At 36.9% G+C, this 19,353-nt stretch overlaps 1 protein-coding gene across 1 annotated transcript; it reads right to left on the bottom strand.

Annotated features, from left to right (window-relative positions):
- Positions 1-286: 286 nt before the first annotated feature.
- avl9 (AVL9 homolog (S. cerevisiase)) lies at positions 287-19,218 on the bottom strand. Its single transcript, XM_044105080.1, has 16 exons — positions 18,964-19,218; positions 14,129-14,249; positions 13,087-13,172; positions 12,872-12,943; positions 11,895-11,984; positions 11,758-11,824; positions 11,639-11,679; positions 11,524-11,562; positions 11,362-11,431; positions 10,417-10,883; positions 9,373-9,507; positions 9,075-9,294; positions 8,884-9,001; positions 7,922-7,975; positions 4,165-4,253; positions 287-4,083 (listed from the first exon to the last, which is right to left on the bottom strand). Exons 1-16 carry the CDS (start codon positions 19,045-19,047, stop codon positions 3,956-3,958), a joined length of 1,881 nt encoding a protein of 626 aa, XP_043961015.1. The 5' UTR covers positions 19,048-19,218; the 3' UTR covers positions 287-3,955.
- Between the last annotated feature and the right edge of the window lie 135 nt (positions 19,219-19,353).

Genomic DNA, 19,353 nt, shown 5'->3' with positions numbered 1-19,353 from the left:
GCCAGGAGGATTTTATAGTGCAGTAATTTGCTGACAAACTGCTTCTGTGTGAAAAAATAAAATGAGATCAGTTCAAAAGGCGACAAAATAGATTTATAAACACGAAGGATATTAAATCTAGAATTTCAGTATGTTTTAGTTCTATAAACAGTTCCAGTTAATTATAGTTTTCCCATTAATTAGTGTTTTCTCAATTTAAGTTTTAATTATTTCGCTGGTTTTAGTTAACTATATCAACCGTGTTATTGACTAATATTTTAAGACCAAAAGGCCAGGAAAATAAAAATGCAACTTTTACTTATTTTTAATACAGCAACATGGTTCATCACTTCCTTCTCTTCCAGAAAAATATTTCAGCTTACAATACATTCATTCAGTTTAAATACAAAATGAAAAGATATCAGATTAAAAAAAGAAAAACAGCACAAAGGATCGAAAACATTTAAAATCAAACAACTATGTGGAAAAACAACGTACTGGTCGATCATGCTCACTGGACGACAGTTTGCAGCATGGAGGGAAGCGATCCTGAACGCACCTCAAAATGTACAGTTACCAGGTAAAGATCCACACAGACAATAATGGCTGCTTTGTGCAAATAAACACAGTGGTCCACTTGTTCCAGTGTTATAATGACACAACATGGATAGATTTCTTTTTGATATAACACACTACACATCAATAAATAAGTCTTCAGGCTATTTTAGGTCTTAGTAAATATAGTTCTTCATATATATATTCATTTAAAAGTAGAAAAAGGTCTGGGAAATGTTACCAACAGAGGATGTTTTTACACCAAATCATTTTGTTCTCAATGATTTCTGTAGCAGCACTGTGGTTGTATCAGCATCAATGTTCACTTTAAATAAAAGTCTATTTAACGCAGCAAAATTTATAAAAATAATCCCTTTAATCCACTTTAACACTCAAAAAATGCTGAGGTTTAATTTTAGCATGGTTTTAAACTATGTTTTTGGTTTTATTGAGTGGTAATACAGTTTAAATTATTGACCTGCTTACTGGTTAAACTTTGTAAACCGCTAAATATTTCAGTTTCAAAAATATATAAACGCAACTTTAAATACAAGAGCTGGAAAAAATATATATAAAGAAATTGCAGGTTAAAAAAAACCCCAAAAACATAATATATAAAAATCTACAAAATAATAATTAGCAAATTTATTATAAGGCTTCCCTAAAACATAAATAGTAGCTATTTTCAACCACTTCCTTATTAGCAGTGCTGATAACAGTGTAGTGTGTATAACGTACCAAAATCCAAACAAATCGTCATCAACACAGACTTTGTGTTAAATAATAAAATCAAATAATATATTTGATTATTTGATTATTACAGTTTTTAGGCTCTTATTACGTGGAAAGTTTTAAAGTTACTTACCACACATTTCAAATTTTTTGTTAAGGTAGCCAAGACATTTAGCATTTTAGCTGGCAGGCTAATGCTAACTGAATTGGCTTAAATTGCTAAAAAGTATCAACTTTTACATTTTTGCATAGTTTTTATGCTTTGAGATAATTTTTGTTTTGAATCAAATGTTTGTTTGTATAAAGCTACTTATCCTACCAAAACTGTTAGCCTTGCTGTCAGTTTTTACTACCTACAAGCAAATGTGTTGCTAATAATTTTATTTATGAAACAAATACACTTATAAATGTATTTGATGAGCAATTTTTTTCATAATTTATTTCAAAGTTTAAAGAAAAAACAAAGAACTGAAATTTGGTAGAAATTTATTTAGCACCTGCAAGTTAGCTAAAATAAATATGACCCTTTTTAGAAGTTTATAATGGGAATTTATTATATAAAAATATATATAATAAAATACTAAAGCATTTAGCATTTTGGATAGCATCTAACGCTAACAAAATCTACGACCTAATGATTGTAGGAACATCAACGTCATTGAATTCCTCGGTTAAATTTTGATTTTTAACTGGTTTCTGAGTAAATTGAGGTAATTCTTTTGTAAATATGTGCATTTATGTATAAATCTAAACACACATCACCAGCTAAAAATTTTTTGATCCCTTCGTTAATTATGTTATACAAAAGATCAAACAAAAAAAAATAAACCCTGATCTTAGTGTTCAAATAAGCATTTTATTTTTCAAATTTACTGACATACCATTGATAAACCTGAATTTTTGTCCTTTTTCTTCCAATTTAGTAAAAATAATAAATTTATTGTAAACACAGAAGTTTCTGTTGCACTTTAATGACTGAAAGTTGATTAAATTTCACATAATTAAAACAACCACAGTGTCACAACACAATCATTGATGAAACAAAAATCAATTTCAAATTGAATTTTTCCCATTTTTTTAAGAGTCACTCGAGCTGCTGAGTAAAATCCCACGACCATTTAAAAGGCATTTTAAATAACTTTTCCAGCAAAATGTTGACAAACTGTAAAGTACGAAGAGGGAACACAGCAACACCAACTGCAGCACTGAGACTGTTAAACCTCAAAAAGCCTCTTAGATGATCAGTTTTTTATGAAAGCACTGCCAGGTTCCACCTCACAGTGATTTTGGGCTGCAGAGTAAATTTACCGCCTGCAGGTGAATCCAGCAAACGGCTGGGCTGCAGAAAGCCCAGAATCCGGGTTTATCCGTCAGATTCCCATTTGAATTTGATGACTAGAGATTGTTTTTATGCTCACATCCGTAATCTGTCCACTGATGCCAAGTCTTCACAGTCAGACGGTGCATCAGGGCCATTGCAGACAGAAAAAAGGAGTGAATTTTCACCCAAAAAACCCTGAAATTCTTTTGATTAATTTCAGAAATTTTCTGGAAAAAACAAATAATTTCCTGAGCTCCAAAAGTTAAACATTTTTTACTTTTGAAATTTTCAAGAAACCTTTGTGATTAATCTACATCACAAAGGTGACATTTTGTTTTTTCTCTTGGAAATTTTAGATTTTCCAAACTCATACATATCAAAGATTTTCCCAAAGAATTTCAGAGGATAATGTCAAAATGTAAGTTTTTTCTAGAACATTTTTAACTTTTGAAACTCAGAAATGTAATTGTTTTTCTACAGAATTTCTCAGAGATAGCTCAAAATGTGATCTTTCCTAGAAATCTTTATTTTTAAAGCTCAGAAATTTTCAAGACTAATCTCAAATTTTGAATTTTTTCTTGAAAATGTCTTTCTTTTGAAACCCAGAAATTTCAAAAGTTTCTCTAGAAAATTTGCAAAACTAATGTCAATTTTTTAGAAATTTTCTTAGATTTCTCACTTTACAAACGAAGAAATATCCCGGGGTTTTTTCTACTAACTTTTTATTTTTGGAGCTCATAAATGTCCTTGTTTCTTGAACATTTCTGGGATTAGTATCAAAATGTAAAATTTTTCTTGGAAATTTTCCACTTTTTAAACTCAAACTTCTTAGTGCTTTCTAGGAAATTTCAGAAATTAATCTCAAAATTTGAGTTTTTTTCTAAGAAATGCTTTTCTTTTCAAACCCAGAAATTTTATAAGTTTTTCTAGAAAATTTCTGAAAGTTGTGAATTTTTTTTCTAAAAGATTTTTGACTTTTAAAACAAAGAAATTTTCAAGTTCTTTCCGGAAAAATTCTGAGATTAATGTCAAAATTTGTCATTTTTCTTCCCCAGCGATCTCTTTGTAATTTTGGAGCTCAGAAATGTTCTTGCTATTTTCTAGAAATTAATTTCAAAATGTAAGTTTTCTAAAAAAGATTAAACTTTTCAAACATTTTTCCAGATATTTCTGACATCAATGTAAAAATTTCACATTTATTTCTAGTAAATATTTGACCTCTGAAAGTCACTTCTCTTTCTAGAAAATTTCTGAGATTAATCTCAAAATTTCTGAAAAATTTGGCGGAGATTTACTCGTTGTTTTTTCTGTCCGCTGTCGTTGCTAGGAGTTGGAAAGAGTCGCTGCAGGACGTTTGGATGCTAACTGTCATGGCTTCACCTCGGAGGCCGGTTCTGGACCTGAGGATGGGGTCAAAGGTGAAGGCTGAGCCAGCGTGGAGAACCAGGACGACATCGCAGACTTGGCGCTCGTTAAGGCTCCGCCCACCGACTGACCTGATAAAAAGAAAACAAATTCCATCAGAAATGTTTTTCTTTCAATGGAGCTTCTTGTGAGACGTTTGGAGGTTTTCCCACCCACTGCCTTCCCGGTTTGGACCACGCTGCGGCTGGTCGTGATCATGGCGTTTCCGATTTTTTTCCCTCGCTCGCTGTTCTGCACCGAACTGCAGAAAGAAAAAACAGAGTCAGAAATTGGAAAACAAACAACCTTGTCGTCTTCAGGGTGACGAGATGTTTAGATGTTTCCAAGCAAACTAGACAGAAATGCAGCTACTGAATACTGCTTTATTCTGTTGAACATTTGGAACAGTGCATACTTTTTCCTTCCACTTAACTTTACATTAGCAAATAAAAAAAAAATTAATGGTTTTGTGGAATATTCAGAGTTTCTGAATAATAAAATCTTCTGCTGTCATTATCTGTAAGCCATAATTAAAATGAACCGAAACAAATGCACCAGACACACTTTTTCCTTCCACTAAGCTTTCCATTAATATGATCAATAAAAAATCTTTAATTGGTATTCTAAAATATTAAAACAGGATTTTGTGCTTTCATTAGCTGTAAGCCTCCAATAAAATTAACAATTGCAAATGCATCAAACACACTTTTTCCTTCCATAAAACTTTCCGTTAAGAACATTAATTTAAAAAAAAGAGTTTGATTAGTGTTGTGAAATATTCAAATTTACTGAAAAACAGAATTGTGGGCCTTCATTCGCTGTAACCCATCAGCACACTTTTTCCTTCCACTAAACTTTACATTAATATGCTTATCTTACAAAATCTTTTTTTTTTTTTTTTGCTTTTCTAATTTTCAGAGTAGAATTTTGACCTTTCATTAACTGTAAGCATCATTAAAACTAACAGTGAAAATGCATCTGCCATACTTTTTCCTTCCACTAAACCTTCCACTACTCATAATTATGAGTAATGGAATTTTGTGCTTTTAACAGTAAGCAAATTAAAATAACCAGAAGCACCCTTCTTCCTTCCACTCAACTTTCCATTAATATGCTTGAACTCTGAAAAGGCAGCATTGACATTTTCTGCTCGACTTTTCACTCTGAGTGAAATAATGTCTCATCAGTTTGACTTTTTGAATTAAATCGATGAAACGGATTCACTTTTGAAAATGTGAGCTGATCTCAGCCAAACCTTCGGCTAAACGCGGCAACTCAACCCCTTCACTGCAGGATGATGTCGACCTTTAACCCTAAAGTGTGTTTCTGGAGAAAAATAGGTTGCTTCTGTGTCCACTCTCTGTCTCCTGCCTGACCCAGATAAACATCTTATGTGCTGCAATAAAGAAAGATGTGATTGGCCGGAAGCATTTGGCTCGTCACGTGACTCGCCTCCTAAAACGTCTCTGCCACCAGCTGCTCTTTGTCCAGGAACAAGCTTTGTTTTTGCCCCCAGGGCTTCCACACCATCATCTAGTCAACTGTAGCTTCCCACTTTCTGCCTCTTTTTTTATTTTTTATTTTTTAGATCCAGCGACGAGCCGGGCGTTTTTACTTTCATCATCCCGACCCGATTCCACCCTTCGTCTGACATCCAGGTTCAGGTTATTAACTCTGTGTTTACTGAGGCAGGAAAAACAGACGAGTGTGTAAAATATTCAAAAATTAATAATGTTTGATGGAAGCAGAGAATGAAATATTCTCTACTAGAAAATTAGATAATTAAATACAGAAAGAACAAATCAATCACTTTACATCATGGAATATTAGCATATTGCATATAAACCATGCTGTGGCGTCCCTCAGGGATGTGTTCTCCAGCCCTTTTTCTCGTTTCAATGCAATGTCTTGAAAATGTATTCACACTTTAAATTAGTTTTTTCCCCATAAACAACAACAAACTTCGGTCTACTTTATCGGGATCGACCAACACAAAGCAAAAGGAAGTGGACATTTGTTTTTAAAAACAATAGAAAATCTGAAAAGTGTCACCATTTGTTTTCAGATAATAAAATCTACTGATCCCACTACTTTGGTCTATCACATTAAACTCAAGTGAAACACACTACAGTGAAAAAATATATATAGTTTCTAGTGAAAATATCTTAGGACACTTGAAATACAACAAAATTATATTATATTGTAAGTAAATATTTACTTATTTATTTTAAGTAAATAATTTTAACTTGTTTTAAGTGAATAATTTCTTAATATGTATAAAAAAACATTAATTAAACTAAAGTTCCACTAATAGCTATTTTTTCATGAAATATTCTGCAAGTGAAATCAGTAATTTTTCTTCAATATTAAGGAATTACTGACTTAAAACAAGCTAGTACATTTGAGGGTTTTTTATTACTTCAAGTGAACTAAGATATTTACAGTAGAAACTAGACACTTGGTAAGATTTTGTGTTTTTGCAGTGCATTTCTGACTGCATGCACCTGAACATGGTTTTATTTTACTGGATGCTTTAACTGGACGCTGTGAGCCGAGCCGACCTTCTGCAGCTTGTTTGTTTACTGAAGCTTTACGAGAGATTTCACAGCCGCTGTGACACCGAACACCTGCAGGTAAGACGAGAGCCGCGTTCAGCGCGTCAAGTCCGACTTGCTCCTCCTGGTTTGGAGGGTAACTCTACCTGCGGCGCGCCACGCTTCCTGGAATGAAAGCGGAGCCGAGGGCCGAAGGAGTCGGCGGCTCCGGCTCGGTTTTTCAGAATGAAGCGCGCTCATTATTAATGACCTGCACAGACATTAGGCTGCATGCTGTATTCATCAAGCGTTCACAGCTCACTGTTTCTGATTTATTCTGTTTTTAACTCCTCATATGATCACATCAAACCAAAAGAGCTTCACAGAGTTGGATCTTCATTTCCAAACAGGCAGTAATGGTTGAAGGAAAGTCAAACTGGGAGGAGGGAGACTGGAGACTTTTGGTTTTGTTTTGCTTTTATCGACCAACATGCTTCACACATTTTAAATTTTAATAATTGTTGGGACCAACAATTATTTTAGTACTGGATTATTCTATCGATTATTCTGATGATTAATTGATTAGTCAAATAAAAAATGTGCTACATTCTCCAGGTGTTTAGTTTAACCACCAGCCTTAATTATGCTAAATTGAAAATACATTAAAAGATGAAAAACAACAATTCAGTACCAAAAATATTAATTGTGTTGTCTAAACTCCAATAAAATGTTTGTTTGCAGGCGTATCTATACAGCACAGAGATGATAAAAATAAAAAATTATTACATTTGATTAAAGCAATTAATAATTGTACAGGAAAAAGTGCTTAATGTTTTTTGAACCAGGTGAAGCTAAAACTGCCACATGAGGAGTTCTGGGTGGAATATCTTTACAGAAATATTTCTGTATGCATTTTTTTTTTTACACTTTTGAGTCTGAATGCTCCAGTTAAGTTATTAGAAAACACAGAAAATAAAATCCAATCATCCGTCTTCTGATCTCCTCATTTCTGAGCCACTTTGGGGAAATGTTAAACGTACAGTTCATGCAGGATGGACAAAGAATTAACAGAAACTAAAAGCTTTTTGTCAATAAAAATGATAGAGCTTCCCTGTCTGATGAAATAAAGAGCCTCATCCACCACAAGTCGTCACTGATGTTAAAAGAAGCAGCAAAAGTTACAGAGAACCTTCTGAAAATGATCCGTGATGTAAAACTTCCTCAATGTGAGAAATCAGTGAATTGTTTCTTCTTTTGGCCACTAGAGGGCAGCAGATTCCTCGTTTTGAGTTAATCTTTGAAGATTAGAGACAGATCTACAGCTGTGTTTGTAAACATCTAATTTAAAGATTTGCCACATTAGACGCTGAAAGCAGGAGAATAAAATTAAACTCACTGTGAGAGCCGCAGTTTCACGTCTCCTACGCTGTACTGGCCCTGGAACGGGTGGCTGCAACAGAATGACACCCAATTAACTTCATCCTGCCTCATCCTTACCACAACACATGGAGAGTAACTTTAGAAATACTATATTTATCTAATATATGCACCATATTTAAGTGCCCGTATCCTAGTTTTCCTACAAAGTTGTTTCTTGGTTTTTTTTTTTGTTGTTGCTACTGCAGGTGAATTTACCAGAGAAACGTTCCTGAGGGATTAATAAGGTTCAATCTAATCTAATAAAAATCATTTTAATGCAAGGAGCAATATTCAGAATATTCTAAAAAATTTACTTTTTAAATTTTTAATCAAACTAGTATTAAAAATAACAGCAAATCAATGTTTAATTTCTAATAAAAACACCAAAAGATTTTTCTTGTTTTCCAGGATTCCAGTTCAGTTTCTTTTAATGTGGACACACCACTGACTACTGCTAATTGGCTAACAGCATATCTAACTTTTCATTTAGTGCTTTCGCCAACACTGATGTTAGCGCACTTAGCTTCCGTTGAGTTTTTTTTATTTATTTGGTTAAATAAAGGCTGAGTTTTAAAATTTTAGTTTAATAAATTTCAACATCTGTGGTGAAGTTTCAATTAGTTAGATGTTTATATTCATGCTCTTATTTTGAAATGACTGTTTACACAACACTTCCTTTAGTATTAGCTTCTGCTAACTTTAGTGTTAGCCAAACAAATGTTTACCAATAGTGCTAAAGCGTTAGCAGATACTACATATATTATTAGCACTTTAGCATTAGCAGAACTAGTGTTTATTGCACATGCGTTAGGGTTACCACACATAACATCTTAGTTAGCAATTCCCTCCATAATTTAATAAACATATTTGCCATTAGTTAAAACATGTTCATTTCTCTTCCTGCGGTACCATATGAGGTCACCGGGTCGGTCCACCTACCCTGGAGTGATCGCTGTCATGCCGGGATGTTTGTTACTGAACCAAACCCGGAAGTTGTGGGTGTTTTTCCACGCTCCAATGAACGGCGCCCCATAATCGGCCAGCAGCCTCTCATTATCTGACAGAAAGAGGAGAAGGAGTCAGGCTGGGATGAAATCACGACATCACAGGATGTTCTCCAGGTTTTCCACCTTGCTGTAGCGCAGAGGAGAGTAAGGAGTGCAGGTAGAGGGTGAACTGGGCTCTGATCCACTCGTCTCCTCCCTCCCAGCCCGTCCCGTCCAGGAACACGTCGTCTCTGTTCTCTGTCACGTGTTTCACCAGGTAATCTGCAAAGCGCAGGTCAGCCGTCGTCAGGCTCAGGATCTTTCGTAGTTCTGGGTCCTGGATATGGATCCGAGCTTCCTCCACCTGCAGAAGCAGAGATGTTCACATTACTGCGCCTGCTTTTCTGATTAAACACAGGCGGCGTAAATAAGCAGGATTCACTTCAACGATGGCGTCACTGAGGTGCCTCTGCTGGCGGAAAAGGATGTTGGTCGCCCCGGCAACGAAGCCTCGAACTGTGACGTCTGACAAGAGGTGATGCTGCTGCAGAGCCATATAAGGCAGGCACAGGTAACCCTGGCAACGACACAAGCAAAAAGAAAATAAACCGCAAAGCAAGTAACCTATTATTAAAAATTTCCATTTTGTTTGTCTTTGAACTCGCATTTTGCTCTCAACTGCTTCTATAACCCACCCAAGGGTGTTCTGGCAACAAGTTAATGTTTTTTTGTGCCTGAAAAGTCGCATTCGGTTACCTAGCAACCCAAGCAGAGCTCCACCCAGTTTGGTCAGCTGGTTTTACCGCCGTAAAAAGTGTTTTGTTGTTGAATTACCCTCCAGAAACCACACGCTGCATTATTGTTGATTGTGCAGGAGGCTCCACTTCTGCTTATCAGAGATGAACGGTTCTATAATCACGCATCTGTTTGCAGCCATTTTTACGTGTGAGCGCAAACGTTGAGTTTGGGGAGCTTATTTGGATTTAAAGTGACAGTAGACCCTAAAACAGCTCATTCTGAAATGAACTGGCCCAATTGAAATCTCATTATCTATGAATAATTTTATGCAAAAAGCTGTAAAGCTGTAATGGACATGTTTTGTAGCCCGTAGACCAGGGTTGATCAAAATGTGCCCCGAGGGCAATTTGTGGTCCTGGGGATTATGTTGAGAGTCAAGAACGCTAAAAGTTGGACAACAAAATAGAAAAAAACTGGAAATTATCTGATTTTCTGTAATGAGGCTGCAGTCTGAACCCACTTTTATGTTTTGGATCTATAAAGACATTGAATAAAAATGGGTTTTTTTTGTTTAGCAGGTTAATCTCAAACCAAAAAATATATTTTTTAAATTTTTAATTGAGTTAATTTTCTGGCCTGCCATTAACTTACATTTTGCTGGTTTTGGACATTCCTTCCATACATACATTGATCCAGTTACGGAACCTCAATAAGTCCCTCTAGAACCAGGACAGCTGGTTTTATTTACCTTAGTGAAGATGGGGAGCGGCAAGCCGTACTGATCCTCCTCCAGACCCGACACCAAACCCTGGATGATCCCTCCCTGACCGCTGACCCCCAGCGGCTGCATCGTGATCGGAGTTCCTGGTTTGGAGTCGAAGGCGTCCAGCATATCCGACCCGCTGCTGCCAGCTGCAGGTTCTTTGGGTTCCCCCAACACGCTGGGGTCCAGCGTCTCCCAGTCGCTCTCTGAAGACTCTGGAGAGGTGCGTGACGGCGGTTTGAGGTGGTTGCTGTCGCCCTCCACGTTGTTCCCCGACGACAGAGACTCCGCAGCCGGCTGGGTGGCCTCCATGTTGGCGTGGGCGATGTCGGTGACGGACACGGAGACGAACTCCTCGGCTCCCAAGGCGCTCTCCACCAGACTCAGGTCGTCTGACACGCTGCTCTTTGGTTTGTAGTGCGACGAATCCACCAGGCCGTGTTCGATCATACCTGCAGAAACACCAACGGAGAGACAGTAAGGTCACATCGTGGCATCATGGGGTCAGCTGCCACACCTGCCAGGAACTGCTGGTGTGGCAGTACCAGCAGCTTCCGGCTTCGGTGGGAACTGGCAAATGCGACAAATGCTGCACCTTTTGTGATAGACGAAGTGGCTTTTCTGGCAGGTGCCACAGCTTCTGTGGCTGATGTTCTTTCATAAAAATAAAGTAGATTTTTATGAAAATGTATAATTTTTGTTTTTCAGGTTCCATAAAAGAAAACGTGTTTTCTTTAATAGGAAAAACAAAATTATTCCTATTTATACCCTATAAATAGGAATAAATTGATGGCTCTTTAAAAATTAAAACAAATTTCCTTCAGTAGATTTTTATGAATATGTATAATTTGTGTTTTCTAACATTTGTGGTTTTATTTATCTGGACTGAGGGAGTGAAAATGGCTCGGCTGTTCTCTGGGAGTTACTGACCCGGAAAAAGTGACAGAACCGTCATCAGCGCTCCAACCAGCCTGTTTACAGGAGAAACATAGAATAGGACCTGCAGACAGACAGACAGACAGACAGACAGACAGTTCTGTTTGATCACATGTGGAGAACCAAAACAACAGAATAAGATTTTACTTTTCTCACCTTCTTCTCCAACAGAATGAGCTTGAAGAGGATGAGAACCTGCAAAACGATGAAGAATGTTAGAAAATGAATGAATGTTTAGATTTCAGCATCTTGTGAGTGTTTTTGTTACAACCTTGTTTTGAAAGTGCAGGATGAGATCTCTTGGTGATAAACCTGAGGAGAAAAGAAACTAATGAATGAGGAGTTTTCCAGGATAATCTGAAGCGTTTCTGGAGGTGGGAGTCTGCGTACCGAGATAAACCTGCGACCCCTCCAGAGCGGAGCCCCTCAGGGAGCCGTTCATGTGCTCATACAGCTCCTAAACAGGAAGCCAGGGGTGGTCACAACAGGAAACAGGAAGTGAACCTCATTTAGTGTCTCAGATTCACCTTCAGGATGGAGATCTGGGAGAAATCTTTCTCCTCGAAGTAAGCGTGTGTGATGAGCTGCAGCTTAGCTTGGAGCAAACCGTAGAGAGGCTGGAGAGAGAGAGGCAGCAGTGATTCAGAAACATCATGACCCAAACATGGAGGAGGATTTTCCCCCGACCAGGACAAAGATCCAGGAATCACTGAGGTCCCTGCTAACTCATCAGATCCACTGATTGCAGTCAGCTGACCAGCAGCAGCTGCCAGTAAATAAACTGTGAATGACCAGAGAGAGAAAAATGATTTTATTCAAACCAGATTTATTCCTGGACAGCAGAGGAGTTAAAATAAACACAATAAAATTCCCAGAGGTTCAGAGTGAAACTCAAAAATCTGACAAAGTTTCCAGAATTGTTTCTTTTTTTGCTTTATTTTAAAAAATTAACTAAAGGTTCACAAAAAATAACTAAGGAAGTGAGTGAGTGAAGGATGGATGGATGGATGGATGGATGGATGGATGGATGGCTGGATGGATGGCTGGATGGATGGATGGATGGATGGATGGGTCGGTGGGTGGGTGGACGGTTGGATGTTTAAATGGACGGTTGGATGTTTAAATGGACGGTTGGATGTTTAAATGGACGGTTGGATGTTTAAATGGACGGTTGGATGTTTAAATGGACGGTTGGATGTTTAAATGGACGGTTGGATGTTTAAATGGACGGTTGGATGTATCTTTAAAGTAAAACTCTTCCTGGTTGGTCCAACTTGTTTTAGAAATGCAGTTTTAAACTCAATTATTAATTTAGAGAAGATGGAAAAATAAACCCTGTTAATATTATTAATTTACTGTTTTCTGTTCCAAACCTGGTATGAACTCTGACCCCTGTTTTCCTCTTTCCATTCCCCCAGGCAGGTTTGCTGAACCGATTGATTTAAGTTCAGTCTGATTTGATGCGAAGTCGCGGTTTGCTGAGCTGAAGCTGAAGGCGACTCACCACTCGACTGAGGACACAGACGCTCTTCTGGACCGTCTCCCTGGTAACGTCCGCCTGTCGGACCTTCAGGGCCTGAAATCACATCCACATCGATGAAGAAGAAAACAAGCAGGTAACCCAACAGTTTCCATCAACATGCAACATTTAGATAAATGAGGTCAAAGTTCAGCCTGTAGAGTCCTCTACAGTATTTTATTTAAATGAGTTTCACTAACCTTTGCTTCTATTTGGCGATAACAGGACACTCCATAGACGCACTTCATGTCTCCACTGAGAGGCGGCAGGTGAAAATACACAGTGTCTGCAGAACAGGAAGAAAATAAATCAAGCTGTGTTCTCACACCTGACGGTCCGGTAAACACGGTTTGATTAGGGCAGGTGTGGGCAGTCCTGTACTGTATTCTAGGAAGGGAGCGACACAGCGCAGTCTTAAATACCATCAGTATTTAAGCAATATTAACTTTATGTAAACCACTTAACCTAGTTAAAAAAATACCTAAACATTTGACAACCAATAGAAGATACAAAATCATGTTTGAGAGTAAAAGCAGTTAAGGTGGACTCCTTCCCTAGACAAATGATGAACACAGCTCAGTCTGCCAAAGAATTAAATAAAATTTACTAAATATTTTTGATATTTTTCATATTTATTTATTTATTTTTTTGATGGGACCAGGTGAGAAAATGGATGTTTAAATTAACGCTAGAGAATAATTCACTCCCCATTGAGAACCATTCAAGAAAATCACTAAAAAAAAGGCAGCTAACAGGATAAAATATATTTCTAACAATGCTAAGTGTTGATTTGTGTGACGTTTTGGCACAAAACTCCACTTTGAAGGGTAAATAGAAGCAATTTAAACTCATCGAAAATGAGCACACACGCCTCCAAATCGCACCCTGCCAAAACCCGTCACAATAAATTTTGCTGGATGATAAATTGTCCCAGAAATTATAGCGATAAATGATAATATTGTTTTTTTGAGACCATTTTCAAGTAATATAATGGCAATAATGTAATAACATGCAATAATGTAACAATGATGCAATATTCTCAAAGACCAACAAACTTTAAATTCAAATAAAGATTTAACACTGGAACAAAAAAACAAAACACAAATAACAGCAATAAAAATTAAATGTGAAGTATCCGTACACTAAAAATAACCATAAATACTGAGAATGATTCAGAAAGCCAATATTTGAATGGTTTTTCACTGCCTGTGTGAGATCTCTGTGGATCCTGCGGCGCCGTACCTTCCTGGTAGTTGTGGGCTCCATCGGGCAGAGCCAGGAAAGGGAGGTACTTCCACTCCTCCGGCAGCAGGCTGCTGTCGTGACCCTCGTTTGGCATCAGCGGGGGGTACGAGAACTCAACCTGGGGACACACACGAAGGAAAAGCTTGATAACTTCCAGTCGTTCAAGAAGAAAGTTTTCATTTCTTCATTTTTCAGATTGTTTTGTTGAATCCAGCCGGATGACGTCGGTTTGTACAAGAGAAGATATGGACATCATCTTTCTGACCTTTCAACTCTTCCCAGATTGATGGGCAGCAACAATTGCTTTGCTCTCTGCTTGCAGCTGATTACTTACAATTATTCTGACAATTAATTGATTATTTTGACGATTAATCAATTATTTTATGATTAATCGGTTTTTTAAATCACCATTCGACGTTCTACAGATTTTTCATTTAACCAAATATATTAAAAAATAAAAATATATAAACATTCCTTTAGTAAATTTGAACCAGATGAAGCTAAAACTATCAAAGTTTGGCTCAAAGATATTTAGATAAAGCTTGAAACAAAATGTATGTAATTTTTGTATAGTCTTAGCTTAATTACGACTGAGCAGGTTTTTTTTCCAGCAAATGGCCTTTTGTTGAGTCTACATACTTCAGTTAATGATTAATCAACAACCAAGTTAGTTAACGATTATTTAAATAATCGATTAATCGTTTCAGTCCTGCCAGTATGCTAAAGTCCTGCTACAGAGATGATTTAGCTGCTTAAACCTCCTCTTTAAAACGTCTCGTGTTTCACAAAACATGTTTGGTTTCCATTGAGCTCAAAGAAAACTCTCACTCTGCGGCTGCAGTGCTGAATTAAAACCTGTTGCTCCTGAACACAGCACACACCCACAAACAATGACTCAGTTCTGCAGGAAAAACAGGGAGCGACTCCTCCAGGCCGAGGCGTCCAAGCCTGACACGATAAGCAATAGATCAATTAATCACTTGATATTAATTAAAAAGAGATGGGTAATTTCCATTTGGACAACAATCTGTAAAGAAATGCTTTCCTATAATATTGTTGAAAAGCCGACATTTTGAAAAATGCTGCAAACATTTAAGAAGTAGATACTTTCTGCTTTTAATTTTTATTTTTACTTGAGTCTTTCCTGCCCTTTTTGCCTGTTTTCCCTGTCTAAAGAAGAATGCTTAATCATTTTTTGCATTTTGGTTCCAGAGATTTCATAATCCATTTTAATTATTGTTGTTCTGTTAATTTATTTTCCGCTATTTAAAATATTTTCCAGTTGCATTGTTAAATGTCTTTTTAAGAAATACAGTTTTGAGCCTTCAGAGGATTTTCTTGCATTAATGCCATTATAGTATACCGGCTCTAAAAATGGATATTTGCTGAAAAAACAACAAATTCAGAGCAATAATTAAGCCAAAACTATACAGAGTATACACAAATTTTGCATTTAAAAGGGAAAAACCTTTTTTTTTTATATATATCTGTAAATCTGTTATATTCTGAACTCATCAAGTATCAACTTCACCTGGTTGATATTCTGTAAAATAAATTTCCTTTTAAGCACCTTTTGCTGTCCAATTATTAATTTAAAAAAATAATCAACAGATGTTTTATGCAGATAAATCCTTTGCTACAAATAATCAAGTGTTCACTAAAAGAATGCTATGTTACTGCATTTTAGGCAAAAAAAAAAAACAAAGTAAATAAAATATTTGCACATTTATATTTTTTTATGTTTTTTAAAAATTTTGTAAAAGTGCTCATGTGGTTAGATTAAAAGTATCCATAAAGTTTCTGTTTTTTCTATCCAATTAACTGATTAATCACCAGACTAATCAATTACTAAAATAATCATTAGCTGCAAACCCAGTGAGAGAGAGAAGGCCACAAACCCAAATGTCTGATGCTCAGCAGGAGGCCGCTGACCCTGATCAGATAACCCCAGAGCAGTTTGTCCTCGCGCTCAACTTTACATGAGAGAAAAAAAACTCTCTCTCTTTTTTTAATCTTTCAAGGTGGAGAGCAGCTGCTCTGAGGCTGCAGAGCAACATGATGCAGACAGATGGAGAGCGGCGACAACACAGAGGCAAACTGTTAGGTTTATGGCCGTCCGTTCACCATGTCATACATTTTAAAGAAGGGAACTAGAGGACGGATACCTCATGTTCAGCATGTCCACTTTCACTGATTAGCAGATGGAGGAGACACAAGAGTTCTTTACACACAACGTCTGGGCTGAGAAATTAATTTAATCTGAAAATGTGGCTCAAAAACATGAAGCTAGGTGTTTCATTCATTGAATTGTTTTTAAAAGGCTGGTTGTGATGCACTTTATGCTAAAAACCATCCAGAAAGTAGTTTTGTCATGTCTAGTTTCAGAAATATTTGACTTTTTGATTGCTTTTTTTTGGATTACTAAGAAACATGTTAAGCAGAGATGCAAAGAGTTTTTTTTAGCTCATTCCCAAATCAAACTCCCAGTTGAGAAACATTCAAGAGAATACTCTTAATTCTCTATAAAAGTAGCCAACATGATCAAATCAATCCCATTCCTGCCGTTTAGAACCATGAAAAGTGTTGTGTTACGTCACCTAATTTGGCACAAAACTACAATTTAGTGGGTAAATTAAAGCAACTTAAACCCATCTAAAACGGGTGCACACACCTCCACATTGCACCCGCCTTGACATGTCACAATGACAAATTTTCTGGTTGATACATTTTCCTAGACGTTATTGTGATAAATGATAATATTGTTGCTTTGACACAATTTTTCAAGTAATATAACAGTAATGGCCTTAGAACACAAACTCTACATTTTAATGAACATTTAACTCTGGAACTGGAAGAGACTTTAAATATCTAAAACAAGCAAACAAAAACAACAGAAACAAAAAATAAAATGAATCATGAAAATTGTCCCAGTTGAGCTAGACTGAAGATTTCGTCATCCAGTTTTTGATAGAAAGAGAAAAACAATAGAAATTATTGACCTTGTTTTAATTTCCACCCATGTGCAAACTCTGCGCAACTTGTGCTGCTAAAGTTGGCAGCAACTAATGCAACATGGTGGTTGACCTACAGAGACTTCACCAGCACAAGAAAGAAAGTCAGGTAGGAAATACAATAACGTCCACCATCACAAAGCACTCTGGAGCAGCACTTTCCGAAGTTTTCAGCTTCTGACGCACAAAATTAAATATTTAATAATAGTATTATTTATACAACATATAAATAATACACATTATAATGTGTATTATTTATATAATACACATGCTTTATAACTGTGAATTTGGTAATTAGGTTAGTTTCTGGGGCTGCACAGTGGCGCAGTTGGTAGAGCTGTTGCCTTGCAGCAAGAAGGTCCTGGGTTCGATTCCCGGCCCGGGGTCTTTCTGCATGGAGTTTGCATGTTCTCCCTGTGCATGGTGGGTTCTCTCCGGGTTCTCCGGCTTCCTCCCACAGTCCAAAAACATGACTGTTAGGTTAATTGGGCTCTCTAAATTCTCCCTAGGTGTGAGTGTGTGTGCGCATGGTTGTTTGTCCTGTATGTCTTTGTGTTGCCCTGCGACAGACTGGCGACCTGTCCAGGCTGTACCCCGCCTCTCGCCCGGAACGCAGCTGGAGATTGACACCAGCAACCCTCCCGACCCCATTAGGGAAGAAGGGTGTAAGAAAATGGATGGATGGATGGATGTTAGTTTCTGATCCCAACTTTGCAAACTGTGCATACGCCTCCAAATTGCACCTAATCTCACATGGGGTGCTAACTAAAGGGAGTTAGATGTTTTTAGGAAGAGGTTTGAACACACTGTGTAAGAAAAACATTAACGCAGTAGCTATAAGGATATTATATTTCTGGTTTCAAACATTCAAACTCCTTGAATCCATGATAAAAAATTAGTTGCAGTGTCTTTCAGTGACTTTTACCTGATAAAGATCTTCGTCAGAAAGGCGCTAATGCTCAAGGAGAATTACCATGATGATAGTAAAGAAGTGAGAAATTTGGCTTTTTTTGCAGTTTATATTGTTTTCTCAATATTAAATAACAAAATGTTTATTTGTTCTAATTCTGGAACTCTACAAAATATATTATTTGCATGCAATGCAATAGTTTGTGACTCCTGGAATTTAACGATTAATATTACACGGACACACTCATATTCCAATTACAAAATATCTGCAATTTATTACTGGTTCTTAACTGCAGTGAATAAATTGCTTCAAATTATGCATTAATCTTTGTTCAAAACATTGATAATGTTGTGTTTTTATTCACAGTTATGCTGTGGAAGTTCAAGTCTAAACACAACAAAACAACAAACCATTAGGAAAATTTTTACTAAGATTTTGTTATTGCTACAATGTTTTTAAATTAAACGTGCAGATATGTGTGTCAGTAAACATTAAATCAAAAAGGAAGTAATCTTGTTTTTCAGGAAGTATTTCACAGTTTTGATAAATATGCAACTGAAACAACTGCAACAAAAACAGACTGGGCGGCCCATCACCTTGCTAATCAATTAATTAATCTTAAAATGATTAAAGTAAACCGGATGGGGGAATCAGGCGGAAACACTAAACTGTAAAAATATTTCAGTTGGAAATTGAAAGTAAGTGAATCCAAGAGCAAACAGCTGATTATTCATCTCCATACCCATGAAAGACTCCAAAATAATTCTTATTATTTACAATATATTATATAGATGTTTCCATAGAGAGGGTATTATTCCCACACACGTCGGGGGTCATTTTAGTAGGAATGCGACTTTAAATGACAGATAGTTAGCCGGAGTTAGCATGAAGCAGGAGGTTTGAGTAGCTACCTGACAGCCCTTCTTATGGTGAAATCCAACCACCACGATGTGCAGCACTGGCCCCTTCATTTCGTCTCTGCCCTGAGACTCCATTTCTACCGTTAGTGTTCAGTTCTGGCAGTCCAGGCTCGGTTTCCCCTCGGGAGTCCGGTGTAAACAGCAAACAGAGCCGAGGGTTAGCCTCGAATCTGTCACACACACAAGAAGCAACAACAGCTACAAACCTGAGCTGGCTCGACTCACAACGGGAACTAACGAGACGGTTCCCTGCAGCGTACTTCCGCCCTCGCTTTGCCGCTCAATGCTTTATAAGAGCGTTAGCACAAAGTTAGCTTTAGCTTTTAAGACACATTTATTTTAAATTGTTTTAAAAAATATATCGATTAATGTAACTATTTC

This window comes from Gambusia affinis, linkage group LG21, assembly GCF_019740435.1.
Source record: "Gambusia affinis linkage group LG21, SWU_Gaff_1.0, whole genome shotgun sequence".
In the NCBI taxonomy this organism is placed as follows: domain Eukaryota; kingdom Metazoa; phylum Chordata; class Actinopteri; order Cyprinodontiformes; family Poeciliidae; genus Gambusia; species Gambusia affinis.
The sequence above is the reverse complement of the archived record's forward strand: the minus strand, read 5'-3'. Positions and strand labels throughout refer to the sequence as shown.

What these genes read in the sequence shown, in the direction of transcription:
- avl9 (XM_044105080.1), bottom strand. Translation starts at nt 19,047, where the DNA reads ATGGAGTCTCAGGGCAGAGACGAAATGAAGGGGCCAGTGCTGCACATC. An exon ending in ATCGCCAAATAGAAGCAAAG is followed by an intron (nt 12,944 to 13,086) that starts GTTAGTGAAACT and finishes ATGTGATTTCAG; the next exon opens with GCCCTGAAGGTCCGACAGGC. An exon ending in TCCTGCACTTTCAAAACAAG is followed by an intron (nt 11,563 to 11,638) that starts GTTGTAACAAAA and finishes ATCGTTTTGCAG; the next exon opens with GTTCTCATCCTCTTCAAGCT.